Source organism: Manis javanica, chromosome 11 (genome assembly GCF_040802235.1).
Source record: "Manis javanica isolate MJ-LG chromosome 11, MJ_LKY, whole genome shotgun sequence".
Taxonomy (NCBI): Eukaryota; Metazoa; Chordata; class Mammalia; order Pholidota; family Manidae; genus Manis; species Manis javanica.
Genome location: NC_133166.1, coordinates 85,450,929 through 85,466,085, shown reverse-complemented (window position 1 = coordinate 85,466,085; position 15,157 = coordinate 85,450,929). Strand labels below are relative to the sequence as shown.

The window sequence follows — 15,157 nt, the reverse complement described above, 5'->3', positions numbered from 1 at the left end:
TCTCTTGCTCTTTCCCTTTTCCCATCCTCAAAGTTCACACCTAATCATGCTGAGGCCGCACCAGCAGCTCCGTCCCCTCATTCTGCTTCTTACATTCAGAAAGCATTCACAGAGTGGCTACTGGTTCACAACAGATGCTGTCACTTCATAAGCATCTGTTAGGGCTCTCTGGCCTGGCCTGAGGCTTAAGCACATTATGTACATGATCACATTAGTCCCTCATCACAACTCATTAAAGAGCTTTGTTGCCCCCACTTCCCAATACAGATTAAGTCACTAAGGTTCACGACACTCAGCTCATCCAGGGTATGAATCTACACTTGTTTGACTCTAACACCTTCCCACCAACCACGTAGCCATTCCTTGCCCATTTGCAACTTACAAAAAAAAAAAAAATGGAAAATATAAGGAGTGCTCAGGTCAAGAAGACCAAATGCAAGACACAACTAGCAAAATAGAATGTAAGGTGTGAACAAGTGTCGACTGCAGCTATGCAGCATGTGTGTGTTCTTGCTGAGACAAGGGAACATAAATAACAATGAGAAGATGGTACCATTTACACAAGATTTTTCAGAGAAAACATTATAATTGCCTCTTAACATGAGAGGCATAGAAGAGTGCAGAATTGAGGGCTAGATCTCTGTGGCAATGGGGATATGGCACAAACAGAGGTGCAGAAGGGACATGAATGAACCATGGGCTAGAATCATGAGCTGATGGACTCACTGCCTTGGGTTGAGCAGCAGAAATTGAGAATGAGAACTCCCCTCTGCCAAGGCTGAATGCCTGAAGGAGACATCTTAGAATTATATTCACTGTGGGAAAGCAAAAAGAGAAAACCCTTTTTAGATACTGGGGAACTAAGTGATAGATTTGAAAGTGGTGGTAAATTTGAAGTCAGATTTCTGTGCTGCAGTTTTAAAAAATTTCCCTCACCCACCTAAGCATTCTTTGGTTTATCTTGCCTTCTTGGTCTTTTCCTGCTGTCTGCCTCAGACACCCTTCAGTTCACCCTAATGCATCCAACTGACTCCAGCAGAGAATTGACTGCCACACTGCCCCTAGAACACGCGGGTTCAGCCTCTCCTGCCCTCTTTCTCGTCCTCACCCTGCCTGTCTGCATTTCTTATTCTTCATCTCTTTGGAACTCCTCCTCCTCCATCTCCATCCAATTCCCTGTCCTTTCCTATGGGCATTGATTCTTCATTTTTCTTTGTCTCTTCCTTCCACTCCCTCCCCTAAGTGGTAGTTTTTCTGCTCCTAGCCTCTGTAAGCAGAGCAGAAGCAAAATCTCATCCTTTCAAATACTGTCCTACCCAGAGAGTCTCAGGAAGTAGAGCGATCAGCATGGAAATAATGCTGGCTAGAATTATTCCTGGACAAAGAAATCTTCAAATTAGGGTTCCACAGGCTAGGAACCTTCTTGTCTGCTCCCATAGTGGCCAGGGCAGGGGATCTCAGACTTCAGGGGTCTTCAGAATCCCCCAGAGGCCTTGTTAAAGCACAGATTGTTGGACTCCACACCCAGAGTCTGTGATTCGCAAGATCTGGGATGGGGCCTGAGTATGTGTATTTCTAATAGGGTCCCAGGTGATGCCAATTTTACTGGTCCAGGGGCCACACTTTGAGAACCACTGAAGTGGGGGTACCCACAGCCACCAGGTGGTCAAGGCTAAGCTGTGCATGGCAGAAGGTGGGCAGTGGAGTCATGAGAGAGAATAAGGTTTTGCTCTTTGTCACATCCCCAAGGGGATTGATGAAGTCCGGGAAGCTCTGGATAAGGGATCCAGAGGCTGTGCTGGGAACAGTGAGGAGGATAGGACGCTGGAGAAAGCTCTGCTGCAAGCTTCTGGGAAACACCAGAGCCAGCTCCAAGCCCCGCCATCCACCCTCCCTCGGGTGATCATGCATAGAGGCAGCAGAAGGGAATTCTCAGGGTCCCTTTGATCTCTTCCCAGTTCCCCAGTCTTCTGTCTGTTTATCTCCCTCCTCCCCTGGCCTCCTCTTCCCCTTTCTTTGCCCCCTGACCGGTGGATGAGTCACTCCCCCCACCCCCACCACTGCCATCTGTTTTTCTAATGATGGCAGAGGGTGAGCTGTTTAGTTGGCCCATGCGTAACAAAGCACACTCCATGCTAGCATTTCCCCGATGCACTCTCAGAAAGCTATTTTATGGTATTGTTTCCCCACCCAATTTTCCCTGTGTCTCACACCCCACCCATTCCCCCTCTTTGGCCTCACGTGGATCCCAGTTTCCCAGAATTAGATCAAGAGAAACAGAGACAGAGAGAATCGAGGGACTAACATGCACGTGGGCTGGGTGTGGGGCGTAGGCGGGCTGTTGGGGGAGGGGACGGCGCTCTGTCTCCAGCACACTCCAGCAAGTACTGCTGCTGAGTGGCCTAATTACTTCTAGTGAGAGAATTGGACGACAAACGCTACAGTGACTGAAACTAGAATATTTGCATTTGTCACCGGCTATTCCCAGGGTGAGAGGACTTAAATGGTGTGAGAGTGTGTGTGTGAAGCATCTCCCGCCCCCATGTCAGGATTCCTGGGTGATCTTCCCTCACCATGGCTCTGCCTCATTCTTGACTCTTCCTTGCAATAATGCCTGGGAAGCCGGCTAAGAGATTCACAGCACACTGAGTGCCTCTCTGGTGGGGACATCCCCTGCGTGAAGAAGTAGGCAGGATTCCTGGAAGCTAGTGAAGGTCTAGTTTGGATTAATCAACAGTGGAATCTACAGGTCTACCTCAGAAGTGGAAAAAATAGGCTGTTGTGACCCAGGCAGTTAATGGAGATGAGGGAAGCGTGCTCAGTAAGAAGGCACAGGAGATGCAGGACCAAGATGCCCTTCGGGGGGTGTAGCTGCTACTCAGATCCAGCTCATTGTTACAGCGGGTGCCAGAGAGTTCTGTTTTTCAAAAGCAAATCCCTTGCACAAAATGTTTTATATTTAGTTTCATTTGGAGTATGTGTGCCTGCGGGTGTAATGTTATATATATACCTAAGGACTTTATGTGAAAATCCCAATTTTTGAATATTGGCAACCCAAACGAAATTGTTTTTAGATGCTGTGCTGGCCAGATAAATCTGTCTGGCCACCAGTCTGCAAACCCTGATCTAACTAAGGTCACATAAGGCCCAGTCAGAGAATCCCAAAACCATAAATAATTCTGGTTTGCTTTTCATTTATTTTTCATTATGTCACTTAAAACGGAACCCTGGAGATTTTGCTAACAACAACAAAAAAAGCCAAAATCAGAAATCCTGATATCTGTAATTTTGGGATTGTGAAGCTGTACTGAAGCAATGAAGCATAAGGCGTAGGAGTGGGAAAGGGGCAGATCCTGAATTAGAAGGACGCAGGTCCCTGAGAGTGGAGCGGACCAGAGAGCTCCAGTCTAGGCTGGGGGAAGGAGAGGCAGTTTACCTCGCACGACTGGATGCAGTGGACCAGGAAGGGTTCGGGGTTCCAATGACGCCGCCCAGTGCACACGATGCTCTAAAGGGAAGAGGAAAGAACAGAAACAAAAGCAAAGACGCCTGTCAGTGAGAGATGGAGTGAACCGTGAGCCTACCCGGCCAGCCCAAGCCCATTCCCTGGGAGTGAGCCCCCGACTCTGCCCCTGGGAAGGCCCCGGCCGGCTGGTCTTTCCTGGGAAGCCAATCCTGCTGGATGGTGTCAAGGTAGAAATTCCCAGTGGAGGAGCTTTTACCTCCTCTTTGTCCTCTTTCATCCTCCTCAAGGTGTCAGATTTTCTAAAATGGTGTAGGTATAGGTGTAGGTGTCAAAAAGTATCATCAATACTATAACGCGTTACATTTGGTTCTAAGCATGCTACTGGTCACATTTGTTTTGAAATTTTAAACAACGTTACAAGAAATTGTGAGAGGCTGTGTTGATCAGGAAGCGCTGTGGGTTGCTAAAGGTTGAGAAATATGGCTTTGTAAGAAGAGTTTTAAACTAAAAATAACTTCAGGAATCCTATGTGACCCAGTATGAGTGCCCAAGCAAGGACTGGAGGCTCAATTGCACTCCCTGCAGCTCTTGGTCCCATTTCTCCTTTCCTTGTGGGAAATAAAAGAGGGTCTATGCATTGGACAGACAGGGTGAATGTGAAACCATCAGGACTCAAAATGGCACTAACAATAAGCTGGTGAGGGGGAAGTCACATCGGTGCTAAGACGTGATCATTGTATATTTCTAACGGCAGTTTCCAGCTGCGCATTTAAAGAAATAGTCATCTACTCTCTGTTGAATAACTCATTTTCACTGGGCTTTTTCCTTTTAATTTTTGTAATAGGAGGTTTCAAGGAGAAAATGAGAGTCTCTCCATAGCCTAATACTAACCCACCCATTTGCAGACTTTCATATTCACATTTTAATTCAGGGCAATTGGAGGAAAAATAATACTTTGTGAGATATGAGCTTTATACAAGATAGCTTCCCCAGTAATCAGAAAGTATACATTCTAGAATACTAAAACTGTGCAATAAGATTGGATACATTTGCATGTATTAATATGGAGGTAGGTATATTATATGAACATATACATCATAGTTAACTATGAGAATGGGAATCTGCAATATTTTCCTGGAGTTATACTCTTATAAACTAAAATTCGTCCTTCACAGCTTCCCTAAGGGGAAAATACGTACCATAAATTCTAATACCTTTTGATGTTCAAAATTCCACTTTGTAATAATGTAGAAGGCAACTTAAATTATCATTGCACTAAAAAAATAAGATTATCACATCTATGTAGGGTTAAACAAATATGAAAGGTAAACACAATAGGGGTGTTCAACTCACTGAGAAAGTGAGCATTTTAAAGCCACTTAGCAGATAATTTGCATATGAACAGTGGCTCTGCTACATCAAAATGATTCTTATTTCTTTTAAAGCAATTGCCAGTGGAACTCTATTTAACAATGGTCATGACCTCCATGGAAAATATCAATGAAATATTGTATTTAGTTGCTGCTACCAGGTAATTGTAATGAGAAAACACAATAGCTTGTACCCTTGAAATGGAAATACACCACAGCTTTATTCCTTTTCAGAGCACTGACCCCACCAATGACCTTCAGTCCCCACCCTAATCAGTCAGGCATCAGTTCAGACCAACCTTCTATATACCTCACTCACCATGAGCCAGAGTCCCCAGTGAGCAAGAGGGATCTAAACTTCCTGCCCTCAAAAGGCTCAAGATCTTGAAAGGGAGGTGGTTGGAAGAATGTCAATTCCTCTACATAAAGGGATGCTTAGCTTTGGCACCCGCCTATGGTGGACCTGGCAGAACTCTGCAGGACACCCTGAACTGATAGTATCAGCTTCTCTAATGCCCTCTAAGCCTTCTTTTATTTTTTTTATTTTTTATTTTGGTATCATTAATGTACAATCATAATGATCAACATTATGGTTACTAGACTCCCTCCATTATCAAGTCCCCACAACATACCCCATTACAATCACTATCCATCAGTGTAGTAAGATGCTATAGAATCACTACTTGTCTTCTCTGTGTTGTACTGCCTTCTCCGTGCCTAACCCCGCCCCCCCTACATTATGTGTGCTAAACTTAATGCCTCTTTTTCCCTCTTATCCCTCCTTTCCCACCCATCCTCCCGAGTCCCTTTCCCTTTGGTAACTGTTAGTCCATTCTTGGGTTCTGTGAGTCTGCTGCTGTTGTGCCCTTCAGTTTTTGCTTTGTTCTTAACTCCACAGATGAGTGAAATCATTTGATACTTGTCTTTCTCTGCTGGTTTATTTCACTGAGCATAAAACCCTCTAGCTCCATCCTTGTTGCAAAGGCTAGGATTTGTTTTCTTCTTATGGCTGAATAATATTCCATTGTGTATATGTACCACATCTTCTTTATCCACTCATCTACTGATGGACACTTAGGTTGCTTTCATATCTTGGCTATTGTAAATAGTGCTGTGATAAACATAGGGGTGCATATGTCTTTTTCAACCTGGGCTCCTGCATTCTTAGGGTAAATTCCTAGGAGTGGAATTCCTGGGTCAAACGGTATTTCTATTTTTATTTTTTGAGGAGCCTCCATACTACTTTCCACAATGGTTGAACCTATTTACATTCCCACCAGCAGTGTAGGAGGGTTCCCCTTTCTCCACAACCTCGCCAACATTTGTTGTCTGTCTTTTGGATGGTGGCTATCCTAACTGGTGTGAGGTGATACCTCATTGTGGTTTTAATTTGCATTTCTCTGATGATTAGCAATGTGGAGCATCTTTTCATGTGCCTGTTGGCCATCTGAATTTCTTCTTTGGAGAAGTGTCTGTTCAGATCCTGTGCCCATTTTTTAATTGGATTATTTGCTTTTTGTTTGTTGAGGTGCATGAGCTCTTTATATATTTTGGATATCAACCCTTTATCAGATCTGTCATTTATGAATATATTCTCCCATACTGTAGGATGCCTTTCTGTTCTATTGATGGTGTCCTTTGCTGTACAGAAGCTTTTTAGCTTGGTATAGTACCACTTGTTCATTTTTCCTTTTGTTTTCCTTGCCCAGGGAGATATGTTTGTGAAGAAGTTGCTAATGTTTATGTCCAAGAGATTTTTGCTTATGTTTTTTTCTAAGAGTTTTATGGTTTCATGACTTACATTCAAGTCTTTGATCCATTTTGAATTTACTTTTGTGTATGGGGTTAGACAGTGATTCAGTTTCATTCTCTTACATGTAGCTGTCCAGTTTTGCCAACACCAGCTGTTGAAGAAGCTGTCATTTCTCCATTGTATATCCATGTCTCCTTTATCATATATTAATTGACCATATATGTTTGGGTTAATATCTGGACTCTCTATTTTTGTTCCACTGGTCTGTGGGTCTGTTCTTGTGCCAGTACCAAATTGTCTTGATTACTGTGGCTTTTTAGTAGAGCTTGAAGTTGGTAAGCAAGATTCCCCCTGCTTTATTCTTCCTTCTCAGGATTGCTTTGGCTATTTGGGGTCTTTTGTGGTTCCATATGAATTTTAGAACTATTTTTTCCAGTTCATTGAAGAATGCTGTAGGTATTTTGATAGGGATTGCACTGAATCTGTAGATTGCTTTAGGCAGGATGGCCATTTTGACAGTATTAATTCTTCCTACCCAAGAGTATAGGATGAATTTCCATTTGTTAGTGTCCTCTTTAATTTCTCTTAAGAGTGTCTTGTAGTTTTCAGGGTATAGGTCTTTCACTTCTTTGGTTAGGTTTATTCCTAGGTATTTTATTCTTTTTGATGCAATTGTGAATGAAATTATTTTCCTGATTTCTCTTTCTGCTAGTTCATTGTTAGTGTATAGGAATGCAACAGATTTCTATGTATTAATTTTGTATCCTGCAAATTTGCTGAATTCAGATATTAGTTCTAGTAATTTTGGAGTGGAGTCTGTACGGTTTTTATGTATTATATCATGTCATCTGCAAACAGTGACAGTTTGACTTCTTCCTTACCAATCTGGATGCCTTTTATTTCTTTCCTTCGTCTGATTGCCATGGCTAGGACCTCCAGTACTGTGTTGAATAAAAGTGGGAAGAGTGGGCATCTCTGTCTTGTTCCCAATCTTACGTGAAAAGCTTTCAGCTTCTTGCTGTTAAGTATAATGTTGGCTGTAGGTTTGTCATATATGGCCTTTATTATGTTAAGATACTTGCTTTCTATTACCCATTTTGTTGAGAGACTTTGTCATGAATCGATGTTGAATTTTGTTGAATGCTTTTTTAGCATCTACAGAGATGATCATGTGGTTTTTGTCCCTCTTTTTGTTGCTGTGATGGATGACATTGATGGTTTTTCGAATGTTGTACCATCCTTGCATCCCTGAGAAGAATCCCACTTGATCATGTTGTATGATCTTCTTGACATATTTTTTAATTTGGTTTGCTAATATTTTTGTTGAGTATCTTTGCATCTATGTTCATCAGGGATATTGATATTTAATTTTCTTTTTTTGTGGTGTCTTTGCCTGGTTTTGGTATTAGAGTGATGCTGGCTTCATAGAATGAGTTTGTAAGTATTCCCTCCTCTTCTATTTTTTGGAAAACTTTAAGGAGAATTGGTATTATGTCTTCTCTAAATGTTCGATAAAATTCAGTGGTGAATCCATCTGGACCAGGAATTTTGTTCTTGGGTATTTTTTTGATGACCAATTCAATTTCATTGCTGGTAATTGGTCTATTTAGATTTTCTGTTTCTTCCTTGTTCAGTCTTTGAAGGTTGTGTTTTTCTAGAAACTTGTCCATTTCTTCTAGGTTATCCAGTTTGTTAGCATATATATTTTCATAGTATTCTCTAATAGTTCTTTGTATTTCTGTGGTGTCCACCATGATTTTTCCTTTCTCATTCCTGATTCTGTTTATGTGTATAGATTCTTTTTCTGTCAATAAATCTGGATAGGGGTTTATCTATTTTGTTTATTTTCTCAAAGAACCAGTCTTGTTTCATTGATTTTTTCTATTGTTTTATTCTTCTGCATTTTTATTTATTTCTTCTCTGATCTTTAATATGTCGCTTCTTCTGCTGACTTTGGGCTTCATTTGTTCTTCTTTTACCAGTTTCAATAATTGTGACTTTAGACTATTCATTTTGTATTGTTCTTCCTTCTTTAAATAGGCCTGGATTGCTATATATTTTCCTCTTAGAACTGCCTTTGCTGTGTCCCACAGAAGTTGAGGTGTTGTGCTATTGTTTTCATTTGTCTCCATATATCGCTTGATCTCTGTTTCAATTTGGTCATTGATCCATTGATTATTGAGATACATGTTGTTAAGCCTCCATGTGTTTGTGAGCCTTTTTGTTTTCTTTGTACAATTTATTTCCAGTTTTATACCTTTGTGATCTGAAATTTTGGTTGGTAGAATTTCAATCTTTTTGAATTTACTAAGGCTCTTTTTGTGGCCTAGTATGTGGTCTATTCTGGAAAATGTTCCATGTGCACTTGAGAAGAATGTATATCCTGCTGCTTTTGGGTGTAGGATTCTGTAGATGTCTGTTAGGTCCATCTGTTCTAGTGTATTGTTTAGTGCCTCTGTGTCCTTACTTATTTCCTGTCTGGTTGATCTCTCCTTTGGAGTGAGTGGTGTGATGAAGTCTCCTGAAATGAATGCATTGCATTCTATTTCCTCCTTTAATTCTGTTAGTATTTGTTTCACATATGTTGGTGCTCCTATGTTGGGTGCATAGATATTTATAATGGTTACATCCTCTTGTTGGACTGACCCCTTTATTATTATGTAATGTCCTTCTTTATCTCTTTTACTTTCTTTGTCTGATACAAGTACTGCAACACCTGCTTTTTTCTCCCTATTGTTTGCATGAAATACCTTTTTCCATCCCTTCACTTTTAGTCTCTGTATGTCTTTGGGTTTGAGGTGAGTCTCCTGTAAGCAGCATATAGCTGGATCTTGCTTTTTTATGCATTCCATTACTATGTGTCTTTTGATTGGTGCATTCACTCTATTTACATTTAGCGTGATTATCGATAGATATGTACTTATTACCACTGCAGGCTTTGGATTCGTGTTTACCAAAGGTTCAAGGGTAGCTCCTTCACTATCTAACCATCTAACTTTAACTCACTTATTATGCTATTATAAACACAGTCTGATTCTTTATTTCTTTCCCTTCTTATTCTTCCTCCTCCACTCTCTATATGTGATGTGTTTTATTCTGTAGTCTTTTGTGTTTCCCTTGACTGCTTTTGTGGATAGCTGATTTTATTTATTGCCTTTAATTAGTATTTGTTTGGCCTGCTTTCTTTGCTGTGACTTTATTTTCTCGGGTGACATCTATTTACCCTTAGGAGTACTTCCATCTTGAGCAGTCCCTTTAAAATATCCTGTAGAGGTGGTTTGTGGAAGGTAAATTCCCTCAACTTTTGCTTATCTGGAAATTATTTAATCTGTTCTTCAAATTTAAATGATAATCTTGCTGGATACAGTATTCTTGGTTCAAGGCCCTTCTGTTTCATTGCATGAAATATATCATACAATTCTCTTCTGGGCTGTAAGTTTTCTGTTGAGAAGTCTGATGATAGCCTGATGGGTTTTTCTTTGTAGGTGATCTTTTTTCTCTCTCTGGCTGCCTTTAATACCCTGTCCTTGTCTTTGATCTTTGCCATTTTAATTATTATATGTCTTGGTGTTGTCCTCCTTGGGTCCCTTGTTTTGGGAGATCTGTGGGCATCCATGTTCTGAGAGACCATTTTCTTCCCCAGCTTGAGGAAGTTTTCAGCAATTATTTTTTCAGACACATTCTATCCTTTTTTCTGTCTCTTCTTCTTCTGGTACCCCTATTGTGCAAATACTGTTCCGTTTGGATTAGTCACACAGTTCTCTTAATATTCTTTCATTCCTAGAGATCCTTTCATCTCTCTCTGCCTCAGCTTCTCTGTATTCCTGTTCTCTGATTTCTATTCCATTAACAGTCTCTTGCACCTCATCCAGTCTGCTCTTAAGTCCTTCCATTTTTTTTTTTCATTGCTGTTATCTCCCTCTGTACTTCATCCCTTGGCTCCTGCATATTTCTCTGCAGGACCATCAGCATGGTTATGACTTTTATTTTGAATTCTTTTTCAGAAAGATTGGTTATATTGATCTCACCAGGCTCTCTGGCGTTTGAGTGGTTTTGGACTCGACCAGGTTCTTTCTGCCTTTTCATAGCTATAGAAGTGATTGCCCGTGAGTGGCACGTGTGTCAGCTGGGAGAACAAAGTCCCTTCCTGCTTGCTGGTCTCTTAGCCCTTCTCCACTGCCCATGCCAGTTAACTGCACACAGGTAGAAGTCTTTGGGTTAATCCCCTGAGCTGCTGTGGGTGGGGTGGCCCTCAGGATAGCCTAGGGCACTGGCAGGGGTTGCAGACAAGTGGCATGTGTTCTCCTGTGAAAACAGTGCCCCTTTGTGCCTTCCTGACTTTGCGCTGGCTTCCTGTGCCTGTGCGGGCAGCTTCTCACAGGGCGAAGCCTCTGGGTCTGGCCCAGTTAGCTGTGTGCTGGGAGAAGACTCTGTGTCATTGCTGTGGGTGGGGCTGCTTCCCGGCTGGTCTGCAGCAATGGCAGGTCAGCCTGTTTGTTTGCAGTGCTTGTTGGGGAGAGTGAACAGCAGGTTGCTTATTGCCGTGAAGGGCTTCGGGTCACCTGAAGTTCCTTAAAATTCCCAGCCTACTGGGCTGAGTATGCCAGGATGACTTTGTCCACCTGTTAAACCCTTGTCCCTTTAAGACTTTTAAAAAGCACCCACTTTTCTTTTGTCTGGGGGGTGCTGGTTTTGGGGACCTGTTCACAGTCTCAGTTTTGGATTTTACTTTTCCGTTTCTCTAATAACCAGCACACCATGCAATGTATATCTGTGCTCCTGGTGCAGATTACTAGGGCTGATTATTTAGCAGTCCTGTGCTTCCACTCCCTCCTGGCTCTGACTCCTCTCCTCCCCCTGGTGAGCTGGGGTGGGGGGAGTGCTTGGGTCCCACTGGGTCATAGCTTTGTATCTTACCCTTTACGTGGGATGCTGAGTTCTCACAGATGTAGATGTAGTCTGGCTGTTGTACTGTATCTTCTGGTCCTTTAGGAATAGTTGTATTTGCTGTATTTTCAAAATATATATGGTTTTGGGAGGAGATTTCCACCACCCTACTCACATTGCCATCTTGAGAAATCCCCTTCTAAGCCTTATACCCCACCCACCCTGTTTACAAACGCAGGAGTATTGGTAGGTTAACACATTAGCAATTCTAAAAATATACCACAAGGGGGGAAAAAAGAAAGGGGAAAGGAATCTATCTTCACCAGTTCTTTTTCTCCATTACTCTTCTATTATTTCCAGTTTATGTTTTACATCTGCATATTTTATGTAATTTAATTATCACATTATATCTTCACAGAATAAAATATAAAAGGTATACAAGGGTATACAAACTCCTTCCTACTCCTGTTCTCCCTCTACCCAATTGCCTCCACTCTATTTTTAGGTCTGTTCTGTACCATTTCAGAGATATTCTATGAATAGCCATACACATATGCAAAATATTCTCTATTTCCTCATGTGAATTACAGAATACTATAATTTTGTTTTGTACCTCGAGTACAAAATTGTTGTTTGTTTGCTTGTCTCACTTTATTTCACTTTACAATGTGTCTTGGGGTTCTGTTCACTTTATGGTACCTGGGACATTGCATTCTACTGATTGCATGGTATTTCATTGCATGGATAACCCTAATTTACTTAACCACACACATATTGATGGATATTTAGGTTATTGACAATATTTTGCTCTAACAGACAAAGCTTATGCATTTAAATCATTTCACACATGGGCAGCTCTATCTGTTGAATAAATTCATGATAGTGGAATTGAGAATACCTATCACAATAATTTCTTAATGTTCTGTACTTCAATCTTGAGACTAATTCAAACTTCATACTTCCTTAATCTCTATAGAAATCACAGAAGTTTGTGGCACCTGTGGCATATGATTTCCTAGATTGCGAAATCCTGAGAATAGGGACTGTCTCCCACTCATATATCTTACCTCTGTGACTTAGAGAGACATGATATTTTACAAGTATTTTTCAACCACTAAGTATGTTGTTGGACCTCTAGGATTCTACTTTATCTTCTGGCCTATGAAAGTCACTCATTCCATAAGAAAATACATGAATATGCCATTAATTGAACAGCTATTTATTGGTTAAAATTAGAGGAAAACTTTAAATGTTTTTCAGGTCCTAAATTGTACGGGCTCATGTGTAGTGGGAGGAAAGAGGGAATTGAAATAGGAAGAAGACTAGAGAGGAGGAGGCAGAGAAGGGCTAGCTCCTGCTAAGATGTATTAAACTAAATACACAGGGAAGCCATTAAACCGAGGGGGCTCTAATAGTGAGGCAGTCTATGTAAAAACTCCAAAATCTAAGCCTGTAAATGCCTCCAGGTTATAAAATTGAAAACCAAAGGACAGTCAGAGACAGTCAACCAGTTTTTAAGCTAGAGCCAATCAATAATTTCCTTGTTTGGCTTCTGCTTTTCTCTATAATAAAGACTCTCCCAAGAGCCTTGGGACACTAATTATTTTCCTGTTTGGCGCTACCCAACTGGAATACAGATTTTTGCTCAGATTAACTCTTAAATTTTTTAATATGTCTCAGTCTATCTTTTAAAAGTTCAGTATGATCTTATTTTTGGGGATGCATTTTACAGATTATAATCGAACATTATATCCTGCACCCTACTTAACCAAATCTTCACATTTTGCTGTATCTGCTTCCAGAGTTTAAGATATAGAGATTCAATTACTGTGTGTCTCTTGAACATCATTCTCCTTCCTTCCTCCCAATTAGTAACAACTACTCTACATTTTTAAATGATTATTTCTATATATTTGTATGTGATTACAGCTATTGTCATCACACTGTTAGCAAATCACTTCTCAGATGAAATGACTATGAGCTACTAAATGCCAAATTTGCTCTGAAGTTTTCAAGAGCAAAAATATTAAGGAGAAAATCACTTTAGAGACTTTTCTCTGGGTTGGGCCACTTAAAAATTTTTAAAAAGCAATGGAAAAAAGGGAAGAAAGGAAGAACAAAGGAAGGGTAGAAGGGAGAGATAGGAGAGAGGCGGGGAGGCCAGGGAAGAAAGACCAGTGCAGGGTTATTAGGAGGGTCATAGGCTGTACGAAGGCTTTTGCCTGGTTATATGTCTCATTAAAGGTCACAAGACACATGGTTAGCCAACATTAAGATCTAATATAAAATTACTCAACTGTTATTTTATCAGGAATAATTATTTGACAGACTGGGATGCAAATCACAGCAGATCACAAAGTTTTGCTGCTGCCAGGTTTGTGACAATTTCCTTATTATTATTATATATGCATGCAACCCTAAATAAAATACAGCATGTTTATTTGGACCATAACCCAGGACCCTGCAATTTGCATTTTTTTTCCTCTTCTCCCATCCTCCAAGACCCTCTTATTTACTCTCCTTTCACAGTGAGTGACTTGATGCCTTGAGGCTGATTCACATAGAGAACAAACAATTCCATTCTTAAAACTCATGAAAAAGAAGAGCTTTGCATGACTCACGTCCAAGGGATTTGTTCTCCTGCTGATGCGTGGCGAGTGTCACCGGAGCTGTTAACACAGACTTGCACCCATCAAGAGGACACCCCAGGAGGCAAGGGTGAGAATAGGAGCCAGGGAGATGGACAAGAGGGTGAGACCAGTTGGTTGGAAACTTTGGCTTCTGGAAGGTACTCTCTCCTGTTTTCCTTCCTGCTTCTCTCTCCCTCTTAAGACATTTTGTTTTTATTTAAGGAATTATTAATCCTTAGGGAACCATTTTGGGAAAACAAAGTCAGAAATTAGAAGATTTGTTTTGATTGAGCAATTCTGTTGAAGAGCTGGCTAGTTGAGAAAGGGATCCCATGCAGGGTTGAGAATCTTTGCAAACCTAATGTGTGTGGGCACAAGAAAATCTCATTGATGTGGACCTCACTCATTCCTAATCATGATATACTAAAATAAGAAAAGAAAAGCATTGTTCCATCTTTGAAAAATGAATTTACGAAACAAACTAATAGGGGAAACACTTTAGTACGTCAGAAGGAAACATTTTCAAATACAATTTAGAAACACTCATTTCCATGCAAACAACTGCTACATTATGCATAAAAAAGTCATCTACATGAAGTAAGGTTCCTGAAGGACCACTTCTTCACAACGTAAGTCATGCATTAATTTTCCTATTTTAAATAAGAAATTCATGAGGTATAATAACATATTCTCTCAACACAGTGGTTAAGGACAAGCACAAAATTCGACCTTATGTAGGCTTTTGGGAAAACTTAAAAGGTTTGCCTTGAGAAATGGCTCTGGGGACGTGGGAACCGTTCTCTTCTATGGGATTTTTGGCTTCATACAGTGATCTTGATCTGAGCAGTATGTGCAAGGACTCATGCACTGAGGAGATTTGGGGATGACAAGTAATTCATTATTCCTACTCTCAAGAATCCTACAGTTCAGTGGTAGAGTGACAGAAAAGAAGAAGAAGAAAAAAAAAGAACAAAGGAAGAAAAAGCAAGGATAAGTAGAGCACATAGTGCTTCCAGCAAAGTCTAAGGAGAGGTCCCCCTACACCCTCAGT

General features: G+C 40.8%; 1 protein-coding gene across 1 annotated transcript in view; it reads right to left on the bottom strand.

Annotated features, from left to right (window-relative positions):
* The window catches only part of PAPPA2 (pappalysin 2), a 281,412-nt gene that overhangs the window by 34,380 nt on the left and 231,875 nt on the right, over positions 1-15,157 (bottom strand). The window contains exon 21 of the mRNA XM_037022528.2: positions 3,437-3,508. Within this exon, the coding sequence (XP_036878423.2) occupies positions 3,437-3,508 (72 nt within the window). The remainder of the gene's footprint in view (positions 1-3,436; positions 3,509-15,157) is intronic.